The 23,880-nt window shown below is 57.4% G+C and overlaps 1 protein-coding gene across 2 annotated transcripts; it reads left to right on the top strand.

Annotated features, from left to right (window-relative positions):
- The first annotated feature begins 1,190 nt into the window (after positions 1–1,190).
- On the top strand, positions 1,191–14,822 carry POFUT2 (protein O-fucosyltransferase 2). Of its 2 annotated transcripts, XM_027547803.1 has the most exons (9): positions 1,192–1,353; positions 3,050–3,300; positions 5,312–5,456; positions 6,057–6,167; positions 11,284–11,350; positions 12,518–12,643; positions 12,927–13,107; positions 13,413–13,536; positions 13,765–14,821. In XM_027547803.1, the coding sequence occupies exons 1-9, from the start codon at positions 1,223–1,225 to the stop codon at positions 13,916–13,918; spliced, it is 1,290 nt and encodes a 429-aa protein (XP_027403604.1). In that variant the 5' UTR covers positions 1,192–1,222; the 3' UTR covers positions 13,919–14,821. The 2 variants fall into 2 exon arrangements, with proteins under 2 accessions (XP_027403614.1, XP_027403604.1); XM_027547813.1 differs by lacking the exon at positions 12,927–13,107 and having other exon boundaries at positions 1,191–1,353; positions 13,413–13,538; positions 13,766–14,822.
- The last annotated feature ends 9,058 nt before the right edge of the window (positions 14,823–23,880 follow it).

Genomic DNA, 23,880 nt, shown 5'->3' with positions numbered 1-23,880 from the left:
CATGCAGGCCAACTTAACAGAGAGAATCTGCAAGTCTGGAAGCAGGTGTCTTCAGCCAGGAGGTGCTTTGTCCAAGGCGGGAATGAAGCTTTCATTTGGGTCCCTGGAGAGTTGGTTCCCTGGGTCCAGGGGCTAGGGAGTTTCACACTGGAGACCTGTGGACATCCCAGAGACCCCATGGTGTGGTGGTCTTTCCTGGGCCAGGGAGCCTTAGGGGCCTTGGGGCCAGGTCTGCAGCGAGGGAGCAGGTGTGGAAGCTGGCTCCGGTCTGCAGAGAGCCCACCAGTGCCCCCAGCACAGAGAGAAGTCCTGGCAGACAGGGTGGCTGCAGTGGGAGCTCAGTACCTCTAACAGAGACAGCGCCCAGTGCATGGAGTTCAGTACTGAGAGAGCTCAGTACCTCTAATAGAGACAGTGCCCAGTGCGGGAAGAGAACAGTGGGCACTCCTGAGGCAGGGGCGTTGGTGCTGGTGAAGGAAGCGGGCTCAGTAGAGGGCGGAAGAGCAGGACCTCTTGGTCTGGAATGAAGGTTCCTGAGGAGACCCCAGAGCACCATATACACCATCCCACACCATACCCCAAATGTCGGAGGCCCGCTGGCCGCTCTGCTCCCTCGAACTGTCGTTCTCCAGTAAGATCGCACCCAGCCCAGCATCTGGCACCCCCGACCCACCCGCCTCCTGCCGCACCTCCCATCTTGGGAGAGATCCTGTCATCTGGGAAACTGCTCAGCAACGCGAATTCAAGGCCCGCAGAGGGCCTGGTGGATTTGAGGTTCAGGTACCCCACCTGGACAGCCGTGTAGGCCCGGGGCGTGCCTATGGCTAGCCCTCCTGCAGAAGGCACGCTGACGGGTTTCGCGTCCGGGGCCCCTGGAGGCAGCAGAGTCAAGTAGGCCTGCGAGGCCCCGCCCCCTTCACGGCTCCGCCTCCGACCTTGCCCCAGTCTCCGCCCGGCACGAACTGCCGGGAGGACCTCAGCGCGACCCCGCCCAGGGATCGGCCCCGCCCTCCCGCCCATTAGTCCTGCCTCCCGGCCCCGCCCCAGCCCCCGCGGCTCTGCAAGTTAGGCCGAAGGAATGTCCGGACTCGGGATCACGCACGACGCATGCGCTGGGCGGGCCCCGTGGCGTTGCCGTGGCTACGGGGGACGCTCTCCCAGAGGGCGCGCTGCGCTTCCGGGGTGGGGCGCGGCTACAGGAAGTGCGTGGCCGCCCGGGGCCATGGCGGCGCTTGCCGTCGTCTTCCTGCTGCTCTGGGCGGCATCCTGGCCGTCGGCCTCGGCCTTCGGCGAAGAGTTCTGGCCTGGCCAGTCGGCAGCCGACATCCTGTCGGGGGCGGCGTCCCGCAGACGGTAAACGCGCGTCCGCGCCATCGGTGGGGCCGGGACCGGGACCCGGAGCACAGGGCCAGGAGGCGGGGCTCGGAGAGGGGGTGCGGAGCGGCGGGGCCTCGGTCTGCCCTACACCTTTGGCGCCCTGGCTTGGGGGCGCGAGCCAGGGTCGCCTGGCGACCGCGGCCTCCCGGAGCCCCTTGGAAGGACAGGCTTGGGTCCACGTTAGGGGGCAGGGCGGGGGCCCCAGTTAGGTGATACGGAGTGTTACCTGGCGTTCGAGGAGCCCCAGAATCAGATGTTCGAACAGGGTGGCTCTTAAAGCCCAGCCTTGTTTATCTGCAGGAGAATTTCCGCCCTATACAGATGCTGGTTGTTCCATAGATAAGTCTCAGGAGTGAGAAAGAAGCGTCAGTGCCCTACAGCTGTTACTGAGGGAGGGCCTGACCCAAAACAGACTGCTGGGTGCAGGGTGTACAGACGGTAGACTGGCAGTTTTGGGGAATTGGAGGCCCAGGCCAGGCGTTCCAGCATGGTCTGTTTCGCAAACGGAGGTGCAGAGAAGGGAGGGTGAGACCATAGCAGAAGCAGGAGTCCCCTCCCGGCGCCTTGTGTAGGGGAGTCCCGCTGTGGACAAGGCAGCAGTGCTCAGTGGGTGCTCAGGGACCCCCAGGGTGCCAGGTCATTTTCCTAGAAACACTGGGATGCCGTCTGCATTTTGCACACACTCAAGAATGGATGCTTTTGAACTGTGCTGTTGGAGAAGACTCTTGAGAGTCCCTTGGGCTGCAAGGAGATCCAACCAGTCCATTCTGAAGATCATCAGCCCTGGGTGTTCTTTGGAAGGAATGATGCTAAAGCTGAAACTCCAGTACTTTGGCCACCTGATGAGAAGAGTTGACTCATTGGAAAAGACTCTGATGCTGGGAGGGATTGGGGGCAGGAGGAGAAGGGGACGACAGAGGATGAGATGGCTGGATGGCATCACCGACTCAATGGATGTGAGTTTGAGTGAACTCCGGGAGTTGGTGATGGACAGAGAGGCCTGGCGTGCTGCAATTCATGGGGTCACAAAGAGTTGGACATGACTGAGTGACTAAACTGAACTGAACTGATGAGTTCACTGTGGGGGTTTCCAGAGACCACCTGGCCTGTAGTATCATAACACAGGGAATGGAGAAGCAGACAGGAGAATACAGGTGTTGCCTGACTGAAGAGAGACATGCAGAAATTAAAAACACTGACACTCTTCTCACTCATGATTTTTGTCTTGAATACTGGAAATTCATAAGTAAGTTCTTACTTTTTTCCTAATATAGGAATTATTGATAGATTTAACTCACATAAACAGCAGCCTTTTGGAGTCCTCAATAATTGTTGAGAATGTAATAATTGTTGAGAATGTGCAGGGGTCCGTAGACCAAGAAGATTGAGAACCCCTACCGGGATGAGGGCTCAGATTCTAGCCATTGAGATCCTGCTGGTTTTAGCTGTGAGTTATTGCTGATGGTTAAACAGATGCTAAGATGCTTTCTGTGCCTACTCGAGGGCTCTTTAAGTAACTGGTCTCGTAGAAATGGGTGGGCTGCTGCCTCCACTTCACAGACCAGAAACTCCCAGTGGTGCCTGGTGTCCGGGCCAGGCTGCGAATGTAGGCCGTTGGGTTTTCCGCGCAGAGCCTGGCCCTGAGGCGCTGTTGCCCTGCCCACCCTGCCAGGTACCTTCTGTACGATGTCAATCCCCCCGAGGGCTTCAACCTCCGCAGAGATGTCTACATCCGCATCGCCTCCCTCCTGAAGACTCTGCTGAAGACGGAGGAGTGGGTGCTGGTGCTGCCCCCCTGGGGCCGCCTCTACCACTGGCAGAGCCCTGACATTCACCAGGTCCGGATTCCCTGGTCTGACTTCTTTGACCTTCCAAGTCTCAACAGAAACATCCCCGTCATTGAGTACGAGCAGTTCATCGCAGGTGAGGTGGGTGGTGGTCCTTTAACTGGGGCCAGGCGGTCATTGGTTTGGTGTGAATGTCCGGCCAGACCAGAGACCTTGGCCAGTGGGGCCGTCTCTCCTCAGGCCTTTGTGTAGGGGCCCTGCTTCCTGCTTCTGTTTTCCCCACGACCAGTGATCTTGGTCTTTTCGTAGTTTTTTAGGGAAATAGATCTGAAGCATCTGAGCTATGTGTCCCCTTGCCTCTGAAAACCCGATCCAGCTTGGTGAAGTGGAGCTGTGATGGGGAGGCCGCTGCCCAGAGGCTGGCCTCGTCCCAGCTGTACCGCAGGCCTCCCTTTCTGTGCAGGCCAGGCCACTCTCACCTGAAGGAAAGCTCGGTGCATGAGTGGCGGGGCCGTGTGCTGGCAGAGCCATGTAACGCCATGCCCTGCCTTGTTCAGTCCTGCTCAGGGTTCCTGTTTTAATGCTCTTGAGAGAGGAGAGCTGACAATTTCTTAGGATAAAGGTGTGGGAGCACACTGCTACCTTGTTTAGGAGACATGGACTTAAGTAGGGTCATCTCTGCTCCACGTCCCTGGAGCCGCCTGGAAGAGCCAAGTCACGGCTCCTGAGTGGTGGTCGTGGGACTTCTGCTTTGTGCGGCCTGGGGGCCTGAGGGTTGCGGCTCCCGCCAAGGACAGGCCCGTATGTCCTCACCAGCTCTGTTCTCGCCGCACTGCAGGCCCTGTCGCCTGAAGACGTTTTCCCCTTCAAGGTCAGCAGGAACCACACCTGTGGGTGCTGCAGGCCTGGAGCCTTGAAGTGGCTGATGCTAGGAAGGCGGACCTGAGGCTGGAGGTCAGCCTCCCTACCCGAGAGGGGATGGGGTGTCCCGTCTGACCCAGCTCCTCCCAGGGGGGCAGGCTCGGTCTTGCTCTGCATGGGGCTTGGCCCCCAGGGAACTGGCCCCTGACTTGCTGGTGGGGCGCGGCCTCGACCACGAGCTGGGCCAAGTGATGGCAGACAGGTGTGGTTCCTGCTGCTCTGCCATCTCATCCCTTGGGCTGGGCAGCAGGGTGAGCACTGAGCCCGCTGGTGACAGAGTGAAGGTGGCAGCCTTGGCCCCACTTAAGTTTCTTCCTGCAGAGGGGACGGGCGTGGGTGCCACCCCAGAAGACCCTCAGGCCTTGTGCTGTGGGTGTATCAGCATCTCAGTTCCGGTGTCACCACCCCTGCCTTGCAGTAGGAGCCCCTGAGCTTTGGGTGTTAGCGCCCAAGCCTAACGAACGTGGATGACCCTGGGTTTCACTCGCTGGAGCGCGCTCATTCCCAGGCTCCATCATTCCGCCTGTGAACACCTCTTCACTGAGCACCGGCTGGTGGCCCGGAGGCTCTAGGTGCGAGGGGAGCAGTGGGTGAGAGGGACACTGACTCCTGCTCTCCTGGGCCCCCCATTGCAGAGTGGGGGCCAAGCTTAAGTCAGTGATGGGGACACGCAGCTCTGGGGCAGGCACCAGAGCCACAGGACGAGAAAGCTGGAAGTGGTGTGGGGTCTGGGTGGTGGTCGTGGCCTGGGAAGGCATCTTTTTTGGGGAGCTGCAGTTTGAATGGCCTCACAGGGGTCAAGAGAGAGCCCTGGAGGAGATAGCTGGTCAGGGGCCTGGGGAAGGAGGGTGCCCTGGGCTCCAAGCACCACAGGGAGGGAGCCAGAGGAGGAAGACCCAGCAGAGGAGAGGGAAGAGGACCAGCCCTGCCCCCAAGGAAGGGGAGTGTGGCCATAGAGGGAAGAGGGCCCAGGGCCCTCCCAGGTGCTGTCAGAGGTCAGGGCAGCGTGGGGCCCAGAGGAGCTGAGGCGCCTGGACGTCCCCACCGTGGCAGCCCTCCCGCCCTGTCGGACCCCCATGTCCTGAGGTCCTTTTTCCATCATCTCTCTTGTTACAAGCTCTTTCCAGTCCTGTTGGGGAAGACGGTGTTGTTCCATACAGGGTGATTCTCTGTGTTCCTGTAACCTGGGATGTGGTCCCCGTTCTCGTCTGTCCTGTCTCCTCCAGAGTCTGGCGGGCCCTTCATCGACCAGGTCTACATCCTGCAAGGCTACGCGGAAGGCTGGAAGGAGGGGGCCTGGGAAGAGAAGATTGACAGCCGGCCCTGCATCGAGCCACCGCTGTACTCTCAGGACAAGCACGAGTATTACAGGTACCGCTGGGAGGTCCGCGGGCACGGCCCACGTCCAGGGCGGCTCTTGTTGCCGCATCTGGGGACTCGGGCTGTTCAGAAGTATCCGTTTCCATTTCTGATGCATTTGAACCTGGTCGTGGAGATGGCACCATCCCAGGCTGCGCTGCTGTCAGAAGTGCGGCATGGGGAAGTGCTCTCCCTCTTCTCCTCCCTCTGCAGCCTCCACAGCCCCCTTTCCCACCTTCCCCAGCAGAGGACCAGAGTAATGTGGTTCTAAGAACTAGGAGCTCTTGAGAGCAGAGTTGGTTTGAGAATAGTTACGCCAAAACGGGCCCTGACACATAAAGCTTTATTTCCTCCGGGTTCCTCTGGGGCTGCCCTGTTTTCCCGTCATTGAACCATCCAGCTTCCTGAAAAGAGTGTCAGTGGTCTCATCAGATGAGGTGAAATTTGTGATTTCTTTAAAAACTTCCACACTATCTCGACCTGTGATCACAACCAAGTTTTCACACAGGAACTGGCCGAGCTTCTCCAGGTCAGGCTGTGCATCTGGACTTGACTCCCAGCCCACGGATGAACACACCACACTGACAGGGTGCCGTGGGTCTTATTTTCCAGAGGATGGTTTTGGGGTTACGAAGAGACGAGGGGTTTAAACGTTTCCTGTCTGTCTGTCCAGGGATCGGCCTCCATCATCGCGCCTGTACTATTGAGAAACACGTCTGCACGGTGAGTGTCTGCGTGGTTCCTGGATGATGGCTGGTACTTGTGTGCACGTGTGCTTGTGTGTGTTTGTGTGCCGTACTGCTGGCACGGCTCGTGGCGGCGGGGAGGGGCACTCCCTGGAGGGTTAGCCCTCAGCCCTCCCCCACCCCCAGGGGGCCTGACAGTCAGGATCCAGGGAACACCCCCCGGGAGCACTCCCAGGTGGGGCGGCCACGCCTGCTATCTTCTGGGTGCTGCTTGGAGCAGCTGTGCTCCGAGCCTGACCTTGGTGTGTATGGTGGGGAGTTGTCTCTGCTCCCACCACTGGTGGGTGGTGCAGTCGGATTCACACCCAGATCCTGCCCCGGGGTCCCGTCTGAGCTGGTGGGGAGAGTTGGGGCCTCAGGGCGCGAGTGGGGGTGGGGGGCTGGAGGAGAGGACGGGGATGAGGGCCACGGGGTTGTGAGGCTGAAGCAGGGTCAGGGCCAGGACAGGAGCGGGACGAGTGACCGCTGAGGAAGCGGGGGCTGGGCGGCCTGCAGCTGGTCTTGGGGGCTCACGGTGGAGGAGGAGCACTTCCCCTTTGGGGGGGGGGGTCACTCCTGAGTCAGGCTTTCGCGAAGCTGGGCTCTGAGAGGTCAGAGGAACAGCTCGAGCCTGGGCACAGTGCCCTGGCGGCCGCTCCAGGCCCCTTGTGGAGGAAGTCTGTCTACACGCCTGGGCTCTCTGAAGCAGAAAATCAGGCACGCGCACACCTCCCCCCCACAAACATACACACTCTGGGCAGCACCAGAGGGTCAGCAGGAAGGGGCACGGGGTCTCGGGCGAGTCCCAGGGTAAGGGAAGCTCCTCTGGAGGTGCATGCTTGATTCCAGCAGGCCCTGGGAGTTCCCTGCAGGTGTGAGTTGTGGGGGACTTGGGGACCCGGAAAAGCCGGCCCTCCCATTAGCCACCATCAGTGTCCTGAGCCTGCAGCAGGCGCTGAGCCCCTTCCCTGCTCTCGGGGGCCTGGAAGCTCTGCCTGTCCCAGCACTGCCCCATGTGCCAGGACGCCAGGCCGATCCCTCCTGGGCCTTCGTAAACAAAACGCAGGTGGGCCCACGTGCTCTGCTTGGTGGGTCCAATCTCCACGAAGAGAAGAAGGCACACAAGGTTGCCAGAGGTTTGGGACCCTGCAATGTAAGTCCTAAAACTTTGCATTTCTAAAGAAAGCAGATTTGGCTGAAGTTTTGGCCTGTGGGGCAGGTTTTTTGTGTTTTTTTGTCCTATTTGCAGGTAAGGGGATCTGAGCCCAGGAGAGACTGGTGCCCAGGGACCCTTCCGTTTAAGAGACACTGGTGGGAGGGAGCAGGGTTAGGGTTAGGTTGCTGAGATGTGAGGCCAGAGAAGGCGGGGCACCCCTACAAGGCGGGGCACCCCTACCGCACAGATAACTCAAGATGTGAAAAGCACTAACCAAAGAGAGGATGGATACGTTCAGTTACATTGAAGTTTAATAAGGCTTGGAAACAACCCACAGAGAGGGGTACATGTAGCCTGTCCTGTGGGACCCAGATGCAGACAGAGCTCCTGAAGGCCCTTGAGTACAGGGCAGGCAGCCTTGGGGCAGATTCAGCAAAAGACACAATTACGTACATTGTCGGGGGTATCAGGTACACCTTGTTTGTGGTCAGGGGGATACACTGCCCTTAGACCTGAGGAGAGACACAGCCCACTGGCCCACAGTGCCCTTGGGAGAAAGGGCCCCAGGTGCAGAAGGAAGTGGGAGACCCCTGGGAGTGCAGGGGACGTCAGGCGGAGGTGGGCAGGCTTGTGACCCTAAGTGCCTGCAGGAGCATCCCATGCGTGTTCTGGAATATTCCTGTGAGCCCCAACTGCTGCTGCTGCTGGTAAGTCGCTTCAGTTGTGTCTGAGTCTGTGCGACCCCATAGACGGCAGCCCACCAGGCTCCCCCGTCCCTGGGATTCTCCAGGCAAGAACACTGGAGTGGGTCGCCATTTCCTTCTCCAATGCATGAAAATGAAAAGTGAAAGTGAAGTCGCTCAGGCGTGCCTGACTCTTAGCGACCCCATGGACTGCAGCCTACCAGGCTCCTCTGTCTATGGGATTTTCCAGGCAAGAGTACTGGAGTGGGGTGCCATTGCCTTCTCTGTTGGAAAAGCTAGGTTGTGCAAATTCAGAATTGAAGCACGACTGAGCCGTGAAAATCAAAAAGCACGGCTGCCTCCAGCAAAGGTGATCACGAGGAGCAAACAGCAAGTGGGAAAAGCAGAAGATAAGTCCAGCCCTCCCAGGGCGGGAAGTTAGGCACGGCCGCCCGCCCGTGGGGGTCCTGGGGCCAGGGCACGGCTGCAGCACGCTCTCCAGGCCCGTAGAGTTGCTTCAGAACCCCACTTGGCCGTTGGCGGGGTGGGATACCCACGTCTGCAGGCTGTGCTGTGTTTTGTCCTAAAACGGAGTCTTCAGAAACAGTCTCTGTTGTCACAGGGATCCCGGGCCACCACTGGGTCCATCCCGTCCCATCTTTCCAGGACTATTCTCCCACCCAGTGCTCATGTCCGTCTCCCTGTTGAGCACACATGTACTCACACCACAGGCGTGTTCTCTGCAGTGTCCTTTTTGTCTCTTGCCCACTTGGTGGTACCCTTTGGGAGTCTCTAAGGTAAGACCCGTGAGGTCACTCCAGAGGTTGCCATGTTCCTCTGCAGCTGTCCTCGCACAGAGGAAGAGGGTTCAGGGAACCTGCCTGAGTTGGTGGCCTTTGACCAGTCCCAGGTTTTGCCATCACAAACAGGAACCGTGTTTGCACAGTCATGGGGGAGTGAGGACACAGGCTTTTGCCTGGAACAGAAGCTGGGTCTTGCTTTCCGAGTGGTGGCCGCCGAGCCGTGGTTGCCACACAGCCCCGGGCAGGGCGCTTTGGGCTCTGGAGCTGACGAGTGAGGGTGGACCTCTGCTATGTTCATTTGTGTTTCTTTGATTTCAGAGTAAAACCATGTTGAAAAGCTCTTTTGAAATGATTTTCTGTGAAGATCTATTTAAATATTTTGCCAATTTGTTTCTCTGCAGAAGTTTTAAACTTACATATTCAAAGTTGTTAACTTGTTTATTCTTTAAAGGTTTCTCTGTGTGTGTGTGTGTGTGTGTGTGTGTGTATGTGTGTGTTTTAAATAATCTTTTAGTTCAGTTCATTCGCTCAGTCATGTCCAACTCTTTGCTACCCCGTGGATTGCAGCACACCAGGCTTCCCTGTCCATCACCAACTCCTGGAGCTTACTCAAACTCATGTCCATTGAGTCAGTGATGCCATCCAACCATCTCATCCTCTGTTGTCCACTTATCCTCCCGCCTTCAATTTTTCCCAGCATCAGGGCTTTTCCATTGAGTCAGTTCTTCGCATCAGGTGGCCAGAGCATTGGGAGTTTCAGCATCAGCATCAGTCCTTCCAGTGAATATTCAGGACTAATTTCCTTTAGGATGGACTGGTTGGATCTCTTTGCAGTCCACGGGACTTTCAAGAGTCTTCTTCAACACCACAGTTCAAAAGCATCAATTCATTGGCGCTCAGCTTTCTTCATAGTCCAACTCTTACATCCATCCATGACTACTGGAAAAACGATAGCTTTGATTAGATGGACCTTTGTCAGCAAAGTGATGTCTCTGTTTTTTAATATGCTGTCTAGGTTGGTCATAACGTTCCTTCCAAGGAGCAAGCATCTTTTAATTTCATGGCTGCAGTCACCATCTGCAGTGATTTTGGAGCCCAAAAGAAGTCTCTCACTGTTTCTGTTGTTTCCTCATCTATTTGCCCTGAAATGATGGGACCGGATGCCATGATCTTAGTTTTCTGAATGTTGAGTTTCAAGCCAAGGTTTTCACTCTTTTGCACTTTCATCAAGAGGCTTTTTAGTTCTTCTTGGCTTTCTACCATAAGGGTGGTGTCATCTGCATACCTGAGGTTATTGATATTTCTCCCGGCAGTCTTCATTCCAGCTCGTGCTTCATCCAGCCTGGCATTTCACATGATGTACTCTGCATATAAGTTAAGTAAGCAGGTGACAATATATAGCCTTGATGTACTCCTTTCCTGATTTGGAACCAGTCTGTTGTTCCATGTCCAGTTCTAACTATTGCTTCTTGACCTGCATACAGATTTCTCAGGAGGCAGGTCAGGTGGTCTGGTATTCCCATCTTTTGAAGAATTTTAAGGCTTTAGCATGGTCAATCAACCAGAAGGAGATGTTTTTATAATCTTTACCATTTCAGTATTCTTAAAAATTCTTTCTTATTCTACTTTTTATAGTTTCAGTTTCCACAATTAACTCTGAGCCCCTGAGCATCTGTTTTGGCTTAAAAATGGAGCCTCTGATCACCCCATCCGTGTCCCCCACCCAGGCATCTGGGAGCCACCCTCTCCAGGGTTGTCCTGCCCAGGGGGCCAGCCTGGAGTGGATGTGGCCTGTTCTGGAGGGTCCTCTCTGTGTGTTCTGACTCTTCAAGTTGCTTGATGAGCTCAGGTGGGCAGCTGCTTCTGCCCCGCACTTTGAAGGATCGAGTTGACGCTTCCCTGAAGAAGGGGCCTGCGTTTTGGCTGGAGAAGGACACACAGGACGAGGCTTCTCTTTCGTAAGGTGATCCTTAGAAGCAGGGGTAAGCGCTCGCTCACTCCTTTGGGCTGGCTGTGGTGGCTTGGCTTTGCCCTTTACCCAGGAGTGCGAGTTAAGCCACAGCTGCTCCAACGTCAAGCCAGCTCCGCGTTCCTGGTACGAGCTCCATCTGTCGTTTGTTTTTCTCTTAGTGTGTTGCTGGGTTCTGTTGGCTGGTGTTATTCGTTTTGTGTATTTGTGTGGTTTTTTGCACTGATAGTCACAAGTGAGCTGGCTGCTGAGAAGTTCAGTGGCTGGGGCAGGAGCGAGTCCGTGAACATTCAGAGCCACCGAGGAAGCAGAAGCCCTCTGCAGACGGCTGCCTTTGAGAGGGTCGTCAGAGACTTGCCCTCATGCACCCAGCTGACCCTACAGGGTTTGGACCCGCTCAGGTTTTGTCCTGGACTGTTCCCTGGCCCAGGGCCCTCCCACATGACAGTACTCAGTGGAGCACATGGGCATAAAGACCTTCTTTTTCTGTTGTTTAAAAATAGGTCTGTGATGTTGGACCGAGCCGAGAACCTCCTCCATGACCACTACGGCGGGAAGGAGTATTGGGACGTGAGTGTTGGCCTCGAGCACCTGTGTGAACGTGTGTAGTTTGGGAAATACATCCCCCCGTCCCGGCCTCAACACACACTGACACACACGCACACACATGGAGCAGCTCCTGTGTCCGCCTGCTGACTGACACAATGAGGCCCAGAGCATCTGGGGGTGGGCCCACCGGCAGGTCCTCCCTGCCTGCCCACGGAGGTGCTCCTGGCAGAGGGCTGGGGCGTCCCGGGCCCTCCTCCTGCACTGGCTGTCCCTGCTGCTGGCACCGGGAGCCTGGACAAGAGCTCTGGCCCCACGTGCTCAGCCATGGGAGGTAGCCGCTGTCTGCTCGACTCCTTGACTGTGGGACTGGGCTCTGCTTTGGTGGGGAAATGCTGGCTCTGGTGGATGGACGGTGATGGAGGTGGGCCAAGGCCTTCCGTCCTGGGGTGGGGACGCCTAGTCATCAGGTGTCTGGTTTGGAAAAGAGGTGCCGTCCTGCCCATGGAGGCCCAGTGCAAAAGCATCAGACGTTCCCTGAGAAGAGCCCTCGGCTACGAGGTGGAGACCCAGGTGATGTCAGCACGCCTGGCCTGTCCACGGCTCTGCCAGGAGCATTGGGGTGGGTGGGCAGGCTGCAGGGACAGCTCCCACCCTCCCACGGGTACCAAAACTGACTCTTAGCAGGGGCGTTTGTCTGTTGTTGACGTGAAATAGAAGTGGGGTTGGGCTGGGCAGAGGCCCCCAAGTGAGAGCTCTGCTCCTTGGACTCGGGCACCTCCTGAACGGGTGGTTTCAGAATCACAGAAGGGCCGTTGTCATCACGTGGACATGGGTTCTGTGCCTCTCGGCAGCACTGGGCCCCACCAGCCCTGCGGGGTGGTGACCCCTCAGCACTTTCCTGACCCTGCCCGTCACAGTCAAGGGCCCCAGGCCACGGGGACTCTTGGGAGGAGAGAGCGCTGCAGCGTCGGCCTGCACAGCCCGTCGGAGCATACCAGGCCGATGTGGCCACGCCCCCTGGACGCTCCTGACTCCGAATGGTGGGCTCCACCTTGAATCCACTGCCTGAGGCCCTAGCTCGCCCGTTGCCCTCATGTTGGACTCTGGACGGATGAGAGGGTTCTGGGGACAAGAGGGAATGGCGGGCGAGGAGGGTTGGTGACAGGCTCATGGCCTGTCTTCCTGCAGACCCGGCGCAGCATGGTGTTCGCCAGGCACCTGCGGGCAGTAGGGGATGAGTTCAGGAGCAGGTACCTCAACTCCACGGACGTGGCCGATGGAATTCCCTTTGAGGAGGACTGGACCCAGATGAAGGTAACCCCCTCCCCCGTAATCCTGGGGGGCGGGGTGCATTTCTCTATTGAGATGCCTCACAACTAAGCCCTTAAAAGTTAGGAATGGTCTGAAGGGGGTATGCTTGCCCGTCACAGGGCTCCTGGCCCTGCACCCCAGTTACCCAAGCTACTGCTCATCAGCAGGGAGCCCCATCCTAGTGTAAACCTGAGGACATTGGTAATCAGTCCAGGGACAGACCCCATCAGGCCCTGAATCCTGCCTGCCTGTCACCAGCTCAGCCAGTTTGGTCCCCCTTCACCAGGTCAAGCTGGGCTCCTCGCTGGGGGGCCCATACCTGGGCGTCCACCTGAGGAGGAAAGACTTCATCTGGGGGCACAGGGAGGACGTGCCCAGCCTGGACGGGGCCGTGCGGAAGATCCGCAGCCTCATGAAGGCCCACCAGCTGGACAAGGTGTTCGTGGCCACAGATGCTGTCAGGAAGGGTATTCGGCTCCTGTCCATCTGTTCCTCCCTGGGTTAATAGTGGGGTCGTGTTTCTGTCCTCGTCCCCCACCCTATGGTCCTGCTTGTGGGCACGAGTGCGCGAGTCCCTCTTGGCCTGTGTGAGTCGGCATGTGTATATGCGTGTGCTAGTCCCCTGCAGTCTGTGAGTCATAGGCACATGTGCGTGCATGTGTGAGTCCCCTGTACCCTGCAGAGTTGTGGGTATGTGCATGCCTGTGCGAGACTCCTCTAGGCTGTGCGAGCCCCCCGCGGTGCCCTCTTACCAGCCCCCTCGCGCCCACAGAGCTGGAGGAGTTGCGGAGGCTGCTGCCTGAGATGGTGCGGTTCGAACCCACGTGGGAGGAGCTGGAGCTCTACAAGGATGGGGGCGTGGCCATCGTGGACCAGTGGATCTGTGCGCATGCCCGGTGAGCGCCCCCTCACCTACGGCCGTGTTCCTGGCTGAGTCCTCATGTGCAGACGGGGCCGGTCTGCTTGCTCACCCATGAGTCCTGAACCCAGGCCGCTTGCTGGTGACCAGCTGCAGGGAACCCTGGCCAAGGGGACTGGGGCGAGGGCCCAGGCAGGCGTCTGGGTGGGTGGTGGATGGGGGATTGTGCTGCAGCCCTGGTGACAGACAACCTGTTCCTCGGCAGGTTTTTTATCGGCACATCAGTCTCCACGTTCTCCTTTCGAATTCACGAGGAGAGGGAGATCCTGGGCTTGGACCCCAAGACAACATACAACCGGTTCTGCGGGGACAAGGAGAAGGCGTGTGAGCAGCCCACTCATTGGAGGATTGCATACTGAGCCCACACGGCTGCCCGAGGACACGTGTCCCCTCCCGGACCTCAGGCTGTGGACCCCGCGGAGCGGTGCTGTGCACCGCCTCAGCCCGGTTGTCTGTCTCTCAGCCGGCACCTCTGCATCCCCAGGACTTGGGTTGCTTTCACTTGGGATCCATCTGGAAGCGCGCGTCTGCAGCCAGCGAGGCCCCCGGTGATGCCGCGGAGGTTCTGACTTGTCCCTACTGACCTTGGTCTGCGGGGTTTCCAGCAGTGTTGGCAAGCGTGGTACCTGGGCTGCTCCAGCCCTGGGCCAGTGGACGCAATGCTGACTCTGTCTGTGCCCCAGAGCAGTGCCCTTGGCCCTGCCCTTCTCCCCACAGAACTCCATGCCAGCTGGATGGCAGGCGGACCCCACCTCACCGGGGCTGGGCTGAGACTTGCTGGGGGCTGTGATCCCCACCCCTCGCCTTGGCCTGAGTCAGAGCTCCAGAATGTTCCTCAGGAGGGCCCGGTGCTCTGTGCCCATATTGGGGTGGGGGTGGGGGGAAGTCCTTCCGGGATGGTCTGCAGGGTCTGTCCAGGTGGTGTGGTCTAATGGCCCCAGCAACGTGGTGGGCAACCAGATGCTCGTCCTTGAAGCCTCTGTGCCCCCGCCCCTCCGGCCTTGTGGGCAAAGGGAGCAGCTGAGAGGAGCAGGGTCAGTCCAGCCTCAGACCGGGTGCCCAGCTTCGCCAACACCTGGGGTGACCGCTGATGTGGGTGTGGGGAGCCAGGCAGAGTTTGGGGGTGGGATAGAACCCTGACCTCCTGCGTCTCCTTCAGGGTCCTGGGTGGTGTTCTCGGCCGTGCAGGGTGGAACGACAAGATATTTATTCTTTCTCCATTTGTACATCAAATGTTAATAAAAATACATTTTCTAAAAGCGGTGCTGCTTCCGCCCGAGTACTCTTTTGGCCAAGAGCTGGGCCAAGCGTTTGGACTTAGTCGTCACCTTCCTCTTTCAGGAAGGCAAGCTGCTCTGTCATCAGCGTGCTTGTGGGTGTGAGTGTGATGGAGGCACTGCCCACACCACCAGCCCTTCTGTCCTTTACTCATGGCCCCCAGATGTGTTGGTAAAGAGTCTGTGGTTCCAGACGTTTTGAGAACTGCTGTCTAGGCACCAAGTGGTGGGAGCCCTGAGGTCACGGAGCCCCGAGGCCATCAGCAAAGCCTCCCACGGTGGAGATGGCTTGGGGTGCTGTGTGGGGACAGGAGGACCCCCCTTCACGGGCCAGGCCAGGATGGGTCCCTGGGGACACACATCCCAGAGGTGTCTGGTCAGAGGGTGGGAGGAGCAGGTGGCAGATGACCCACGCCCTCTGGAACTGGCACCCTCTCTCCTGGGGGCGGGGGCGGGGGGGGCGGTTGTTCAGTCGCTCAGTTGTGTCCGACTCTGCAACCCCATGGACTGCAGCACCCCAGGCTTCCTTGTTTCACTGTCTCCTGAAGTTTGCTGAAACTCATGTCCATTGAGTTGATGCCATCCAACCATCTCATTTTCTGTAACCCTCTTCTGCCCTCAGTATTTCCCAGCATCAGGGTCTTTTCCAATGAGCCGACTCTTCATAGCAAGTGGCCAAAGTATTGGAGCTTCAACTTCAGCATCAGTCCTTCCAGTGAATATTCAGGGTTGATTTCTTTTAGAACTTACTGGTTTACTCGCTTTGCTGTCCAAGGGACTCTCAAAAGCCTTCTCCAACACCACAGTTGAAAAGCATCAGTTCTTTGCACTCAGCCTTCTTCATGGTCCAAATCACATCCATACATGACAACTGGAAAACCATAGCTTTGATTATACAGACCTTTGTCGGCAAAGTAACATCTCTGATTTTTAACATGCGGTCTAGGTTTATCATAGCTTTTCTTCCAAGGAGCAAGCGTCTTTTAATTTCATGGCTGCAGTCACTGTCCGCAGTGATTTTGGAGCCCAGGAAAATAAAATCTGTCAGTCTTTGCATTGTTTCCCCATTTGTCTGCCACCAAGTGATGGGGCCAGATGCCATGATCTTTGTTTTTGCATTCAGAGGCTGTAACACCTGGTGAGGAGGGGCGTCACCAAGCCCCTCCAATCTCTCCTCCAGACCCCCAGATCTGCTCCAGCTGATGACTGCTGACGCACTGATCACTCAGCGTTGACATTCTGGAACGCAGACCTTTGAACTTTCAGGGCTGCGTCTCCTTGTCTGTGGAGAAGGCCAGGAGTCTGGTGCACAAGCAGGAGCCAAGCCAGTGCTCTCATCGCCTCCCACCCTCCGCACCTGCCCCGCCCCCGCCCCGCCCCACCCCTGGGCAGGCACAGTTCAACCTCAACCAAGTGGAGAGGCTGGCCTGAGATAAATGTTCATGTCCCTCCTGCCTGCTGGTTATCTCTGTGATTAAGTCAGCCCTTGTTCAGGGAGGCCATGACACAGCCAATTAACTCTCAGGACATTGTCACCAGCATTCAGAGAAACCCAGACAATCATGTGGTCCTTTCCAACCAAGAGAGGGAGGTGAGAGTGGAAAATTCAAAGACATCACTTACAATGAAGATGGACTTCCAGAAATCCTTCTGTCTTGGCTCATGTACCTGATTCTGGCCGTGGACCCCGGGGTCAAGGCCGATGATGTCTAGGTATGGATTTGGGAAGAGCAGGAGCCCCCTCTATGGGGACAGGGAGCTCCCGTCCAGGCATCCCACCCTGGGTGACCAATTTGGGTGAGAGAACCAGGGCCTGGGCTCCTCCGAGAGGGAAGAGACTTCTGCGGCAGGAGCCCGCCTGCTGGCCCAGAGGATGTCCCGGGGGCGGGCATCTGGGCCTGGGCCCCCTCTAGATGGGAAGATGGGATTCTCTTCCTGAAACCAAGCATCATTCAAGAGAACAGAAACCCTGCCAAACTCTGCCCTCCAAAAATCATATCTGCCTCCTGAGGCCACCGCCAAGGAGGCCAAGCTGAGGGAATGGGACGTACGAACCAGTGGAAACCAGACACCTCCTGGGTTGGGGCTGGTAACAGGACTTCTGCTCGCCTGGCTTCAGGGAAGGCTCTACCAGCAGACACCTCTCACCTGCTGGTGTCCAGGGAGGCGCAGGAAAGGTACAGGGGGCCAACATACCTGAGCTGCCCCCAGGCACCCCGAGCCCTCGCCTGGACACACCTCAGCCCCCCCACCCCAGGCATCCCTGAGCCCTCGCCTGCACACACCTCAGTCTCTCACCCCAGGCACCCCCGAGCCCTCGCCTGGACACACCTCAGTCCCCCCACCCCAGGCACCCCTGAGCCCTCACCTGGACACACCTCAGCCCCTCACCCCAGGCACCTCGAGCCCTCACCTGGACATACCTCAGCCTCTAGCCCTCACCTGCACACACCTCAGCCCCCCCACCCCAGGCATCCCTGAGCCCTCACCTGGACACACCTCAGCCCCCCACCTCAGGTACCACTGAGCCCTCACCTGGACACACCTCAGCCCCTCACCCCAGGCCTCCCTGAGCTCTTGCCCCAGGCTGCCAGACCGGTGTAGGAAAGTTAGGAGCCCCTGGATCCTCAGATGACAGTATCTCCGGGGGCCTGGTGGGGGTTGGTTCTCCAGAGCCTCCACACCCCACCTGCCCCTGTGTCTGCCCAGGGCACCAGACGCCGTGAGCCTCTCTGACTCCCCACTGCCCCATCGCAGCCACCCTGGTATGGCTAGGCCAGGCCTCAGACTGCCAGTAGTTGGCTGCAGCCGTGCCCCCAGGCTTGAGCTCCAGAGAGGGCTCAGGAGGAAGGCCGTGGGGCTGCCTCCTGCCCACTCTCCTGCTGACCTGCAGGGCTGGGCCTGGGGGCCTGGCCACAGGAAGGCTGCAGGCTTTGGTCGCTGTCTGGCTCTGCTGTGTGCGAGCTCCCTCCAGGGTCAGCCGGGCCCTGAGCCCTTCCATCAAAGGGTAGGGTAAGAGCTCCTTGCCCACGGTCACCATGATGCCGCTGGAGACCCCAGCTGCTCACCTGCCTCTTTTCCTCCTGACCCATGAAGAAGCCTGTGTTGGGTCCTCTCTGGGCCACCCCATTGCCCACCAACCCACGGCTCCTGCCCAGTTGGCCCAGTGGACGTGGAAGCTAGGGCCCTATTCCTGGAGACTGGGCGAGGAATCAGGCTGCCCACCAAGAGTGTGCCCTGGTTTCCGAAACACTTCCCAGACAGCTCCTTGCCAGGTCCCCACAGGCCCCTCCTCTTGGCCAGGCCCCCGCCATGCCCTGTCCTGCCCCTGAGAGCTCCCTCTGCCCTGGCTGAGCTCTGCGTGTGTCCAGGGCAGGGGGCGTCCCTTGTGAACACTTGACCCTGGCCCTCTCCACGGCACCCTCACAGCGGAGCCCTCACCCCCGGCTGCAAGCCTGGTCGATCCCAGTCAGGGGCTCTGAGCTCACAGGGTGCTTCCTCCCTGGCTGAGCACGTGGGGCATTGTCACGGGTCCCCTCTCCTGCCCAGGGCTCCCCCAAATCCACACCCCAAAGCCCTGCACCCAAACTCTCCTCCCTCCTACCTGCAGGCCCCCAGCTTCAAGGCAGCCAGAGCCCACCTGGAATGGGCAGCAGCAGCCTGAGACCACACCCCCCCCTCGCCAAGACCGCCCCACAGTTTTCCTCGGCTCTCGAGACGGCTGGCCTGGCCCACACCCCCCTGAGACCCTCAGCCCGTCCCCCTGCCTCTCACCCCTGCCAGGCCCTGCCGCCCTCCTCTCCCTTCACTCTTTGCCCAGATTCCCTCTGCCGTCCACTCCTCTGCTCACGTTGTCCCTTCTTCTGAGCTGCCCAAACCCTCCTCATAAGCAGACGGGAGACGAATGCACTGAACTGACTTAGATGCTCCTCCTGGTCTTGACCTCCCGTCCCACTGGGCTCACGCTCGGCCCTGGTTCTCCTCTGGGCCGGCTCCGTCTGCTGGCACCTATGCTGCCTGCCTTGGGCCCCAGCTGGCCTTAGGGACCCCTCCCGGGAGACAGGACCACCCTCGCCCAGTGCCTGTGGCTGCGCTTGCCACCAACACACCATCATGCTTTGCTCCCGGCCATCCAGCCCTGGACCCCCACAGGCTTGTTGAGGGGTCACACAGCAGAGGCCCCTACTGCGGGGGGGAAGGACTTTGGGGCCTGAGAAAGGGGGCAGCTCACCCGTGAGCCCCAGCAGGGCCCAGGAGCTGCCGCGTCCGGGCTGCCCCCACGGCCTGGTCAGTCCTGGGGCTCTGGGCAGGGACATCCACGCTGCTGTAGATGCTGACACAGTGCCCCTGTGGGCATCACAGAGGACCGGCCACACACTTCTGGGTTTGTTCCCTAGGGGCCAGAGTGGACCTGGCTCCCCCCTCTTCTCCACCCAGCTCTGGCCCTGGGGCTGCCCTGCTGACCAGCATGACTAGGATCCACGCCCGGAGCTGGGTGACTGTCCTCCCTGAAAATGGGGATAAAGTTCAGATTTGACCTGGAGATAAGCCACGTTCTCACGGTCGGGGAGATGTCCAGCCACCCTGCATGCCTTGTGGGATTGGACGCAGGGTCTCCTGCCCTGAAGACCAGAATGTTCTTGGTGCCCTTCCCTCAAAGTGGGCAGCGTGGAGCCCCCGGGAGTACCCTGCTACCCTCACGGCCACACGGACAGATTCCCCAACCACCGGGTGCCCTCCAGCTGGTTCCAGCACCTCCGTCCTCAGCAGGGCAGGGTGGGGGGAAGGGTGTGCGGGGCAGGGGTGGTGGGCTGTGGGAGCTCACCACCAAAGGGGATGATGAGGGCCACCTGGAGCCAGGTGCTGAGGGGGTGCCCTTCCTCCCCTCTGACTCGCAGGGTGCCCAGGGAGGGAGGGCTGGCTGGAGCCCAGCGCTCCCCAGAAGTCAACCGAGCTGGTCTGCAGATTCAATAACCCGGTTCCTGAGGCCCAGGGGACGTAACAGGACGCAGAGCCCTTTCTGCTGGGCGCCAGAGCCATCTGTCCCAGGACCGTCCATCACTCCTGGATGACATTAGCTGGCTAATGGAGGTTAGACACCGCAAGAAATGGCCTGTGACAAATTAAATCTCTTGATTCTATTAAAAGGCCTTTTCAGGACAAACCAGGGAGGCTCTGTGTCTCTGGGGCCTCTCTCTTCATGGCTGGGCTGTGCGCACAGTGGGCAAGTCGGGTGTGTGTGAGAGGGGACACAGTGCCGTGGACCATGTCCTGGGATAAGCATGACACAAGCCCCGCTGCAGGCCCCCCACCTCCCCCCCACTCCACCCCCCTTCCACCACCCCACCACCCCCACACACCCTGGCCTGTCTCCGGAGGACCTGCTGGCAAAGCTAGCCTGCAGGGCAGGTGCCTGTTGGCTGGTGGACTGGACGCTGGGGTCCAGGGCTCAGCTCCTTGCACTGCCCCCTGCCTCAGCTTCCCAGGGACGGCGAGGATGGGTAGCAAGTGCCAAGTGACCACAGTGACAGCAACTTGAGGCGACATGGGGGAGGTGGCAGTTTGGGGGACGAGTGATGTTTTGTTGCCAGGACATGCAGGGGTGGTGAGACCAGTCCTGCAAGCGGTTAGGAGAAACACGGCCCAAGAGGAGGAAGGAGTGGACGTGGAAGGATTGGCTCCCTCTTCCAGGAGTGGTGCTGAGCACCAACGGCTGACAGGGAAGGGGCTCTGTGGACCTTCGGTGACTCTGAGTGGGGCTCCCAGCCACACAGGGAGCAGGGCGAGGAGGGGGCTTCTGGCAGAGGACTTCTGCTCCCTGAAGATGCCTAGTGAGCAGCTTGGTCACCCCTTTTTGGATGCAAGGCTGAGCCTGGGAGCATGGAAGGGGAGCCCCCAAAGGCCAGAGAGGGAAGTGGGGGTGCAGCACAGGCCATGTCCAAGGAGATGTCACTGGAGGATTTCCAGATGCTGGCTCTCATACTCAGAAGGCTCAGTGAATCCCAGCAGGTTAAGTCAAGAGATGCACATGCAGAGAATGACGGTGAAACTGCAGAGGAACTGAGACGGAGAAGGTCCCCGAGTCCCTAGAGGCAGGGGACAGATAACCCATGAAGAGCAGCTAGACCAGCTGCCGACATTTTCACAGGACTCAGAGCAGAGGTGGCCTCAGGCCCAGGATGAAGATTTGTGTTACCAGCAAAACTATCTTTCAAGAATCAGAACAAAACATAGCTTCAGTTCAGTTCAGTCACTCAGTTGTGTATGACTCTTTGTGACCCCGTGGACCGTAGCCTGTCAGGCTCCTCTGTCCATGGAATTCTCCAGGCCAGAATACTGGAGTGGGCTGCCATGCCCTCCTCCAGGGGATCTTCCCAACCCAGGGGGTCAACCCAGGTGTCCTGCATCGTAGGCAGAGTCTTTACCACTGAGCCACCAGGGAAGTCCCATAGAAAGGTATCAGTTCAGTTCAGTCGCTCAGTCGTGTCCGACTCTTTTCGACCCCATGAATCACAGCACGCCAGGCCTCCCTGTCCATCATCAACTCCCGGAGTTCACCCAAACTCATGTCCATTGAGTCAATGATGCCATCCAGCCATCTCATCCTCTGTTGTCCCCTTCTCCTCCTGCCCCTGATCCGTCCCAGCATCAGCATCTTTTCCAATCAGTCAACTCTTCGCATGAGGGGGCTAAACTTTGGAGTCTCAGCTTCAGCATCAATCCTTCCAGTGAAAACCCAGTACTGATCTCCTTTAGGATGGACTGGTTGGACCTCCTTGCAGTCCAAGGGACTCTCAAGAGTCTTCTCCAACACCACAGTTCAAAAGCATCAATTCTTCAGCGCTCAGCTTTCTTCACAGTCCAACTCTCATATCCATACATGACCACTGGAAAAACCATAGCCTTGACTAGACGGACCTTTGTTGGCAAAATAATGTCTCTGCTCTTTAATATGCTATGTAGGTTGGTCATAACTTTCCTTCCAAGGAGTAAGTCTCTTTTAATTTCATGGCCGCATCACCATCTGCAGTGATTTTGGAGCCCAAAAAAATAAAGTCTGACACTGTTTCCACTGTTTCCTTATCTATTTCCCACGAAGTGATGGGACCAGATGCCATGATCTTTGTTTTCTGAATGTTGAGCTTTAAGCCAACTTTTTCACTCTCCTCTTTCACTTTCATCAAGAGGCTTTTGAGTTCCTCTTCACTTTCTGCCATAAGGGTGGTGTCATCTGCATATCTGAGGTTACTGATATTTCTCCCCGCGATCTTGATTCCAGCTTGTGCTTCTTCCAGTCCAACATTTCTCATGATGTACTCTGCATATAAGTTAAATAAGCAGGGTGACAATATACAGCCTTGACGTACTCCTTTTCCTATTTGGAACCAGTCTGTTGTTCCATGTCCAGTTCTAACTGTTGCTTTCTGACCTGCATATAGGTTTCTCAAGAGGCAGGTCAGGTGGTCTGGTATTCCCATCTCTTTCAGAGTTTTCCACAGTTTATTGTGATCCACACACTCAAAGGCTTTGGCATAATCAATAAAGCAGAAATAGATGTTTTTCTGGAACTCTCTTGCTTTTTCCATGATCCAGCAGATGTTGGCAATTTAATCTCTGGTTCCTCTGCCTTTTCTAAAACCAGCTTGAACATCTGGAAATTCATGGTTTACGTATTGCTGAAGCCTGGCTTGGAGAATTTTGAGCATTACTTTACTAGCGTGTGAGATGAGTACAATTGTGCGGTAGTTTGAACATTCTTTGGTATTGCCTTTCTTAGGGATTGGAATGAAAACTGACCTTTTCCAGTCCTGTGGCAACTGCTGAGTTTTCCAAATTTGCTGGCATATTGAGTGTAGCATTTTCACAGCATCATCTTTCAGGATATGAAATAGCTCCACTGGAATTCCATCACCTCCACTAGCTTTGTTTGCAGCAATGCTTTCTAAGGCCCACTTGACTTCACATTCCAGGATGTCTGGCTCACGATCACACCATCGTGATTATCTGGGTTGTGCGGATCTTTTCTGTACAGTTCTTCTTTGTATTCTTGCCACCTCTTCTTAATATCTTCTGCTTCTGTTACATCCATACCATTTCTGTCCTATATCGAGCCCATCTTTGCATGAAATATTCCCTTGGTATCTCTAATTGTCTTGAAGAGATCTCTAGTCTTTCCCATTCTGTTGTTTACCTCCATTTCTTTGCATTGATAAACAAACCCCAATATATCAGTGATCCCAATAAATTTAAACACAGAAAACCTCCAATGAAAAGACTAGATTGAGTAAAGAATGAGACTGACCCTTTAGTAGAGTTGTGTTCTGCTCTTGAGAGGCCTTTCCTGTCCTGGGTGGGAGATGCGGCCAGGCCTCTGGGTGCATCTGCTGTGACATGAGCTGGCATGGGCTGGCCCTCTGGGCCCCACAATGAGGGTACAGCCCCACTGCTTTGGATCCTTACACCGAGGGCTTCAAACCACACAGCTCGGATGGTCAGAAGTCCAGCATGGAACCCGAATGAAGAGGTCTTACCTGAATCAACTTCTGGCTCCCTCGGCTATTGGGGAGCTCAGCCCTTCTCATGATTTCCACGCGGCTCCTGCATCTTCAGTGCCTCACAGTCTGGTGCCACCGGGCTCTCCGCACTTGTCCCATCACCACCCCCGCCTGCCTCTGCCTGGGGACTCCCATGGCCACACCCACCTGCCTGGGTAGCCCAGGACAGCCTCCTGTTCTCAGGTCCAAGCCTTGGTTGCTGACGTGCGTTGGCACCATGGCTTGTGCTGTGTAAGGTAAGAGGTTCCTGGGCATCTTGCCCAGGGACAGAGATGACCTGGCCAATTTCTGCCAACCACACCCAGGATCTGAGTCAATTTGATGTCCTGTTGGTTTCCAGGGGGATGGAGCTGGCCAGTAGCCAGAGGTGAGGGCCTCACCCAGAAGGGGAGTTTTGTTAACCTTCACCCACAGGGAGCAGCAGGGCCATGTCAGGGTTTGGGGTCCAAATATGGAAGGAAATATGATTCCCGTGCAAGCTTCCTGCTT

This window comes from Bos indicus x Bos taurus, chromosome 1, assembly GCF_003369695.1.
Source record: "Bos indicus x Bos taurus breed Angus x Brahman F1 hybrid chromosome 1, Bos_hybrid_MaternalHap_v2.0, whole genome shotgun sequence".
Taxonomy (NCBI): domain Eukaryota; kingdom Metazoa; phylum Chordata; class Mammalia; order Artiodactyla; family Bovidae; genus Bos; species Bos indicus x Bos taurus.
The sequence above is the reverse complement of the archived record's forward strand: the minus strand, read 5'-3'. Positions and strand labels throughout refer to the sequence as shown.

Bases quoted from the DNA above. Each gene is read 5' to 3' on its own strand.
- POFUT2 (XM_027547803.1), top strand. From the start codon at position 1,223: ATGGCGGCGCTTGCCGTCGTCTTCCTGCTGCTCTGGGCGGCATCCTGG. The intron at 3,301-5,311 runs GTGAGGTGGGTG...TGTCTCCTCCAG, and splicing joins GTACGAGCAGTTCATCGCAG to AGTCTGGCGGGCCCTTCATC. The intron at 12,644-12,926 runs GTAACCCCCTCC...CCCCTTCACCAG, and splicing joins AGGACTGGACCCAGATGAAG to GTCAAGCTGGGCTCCTCGCT.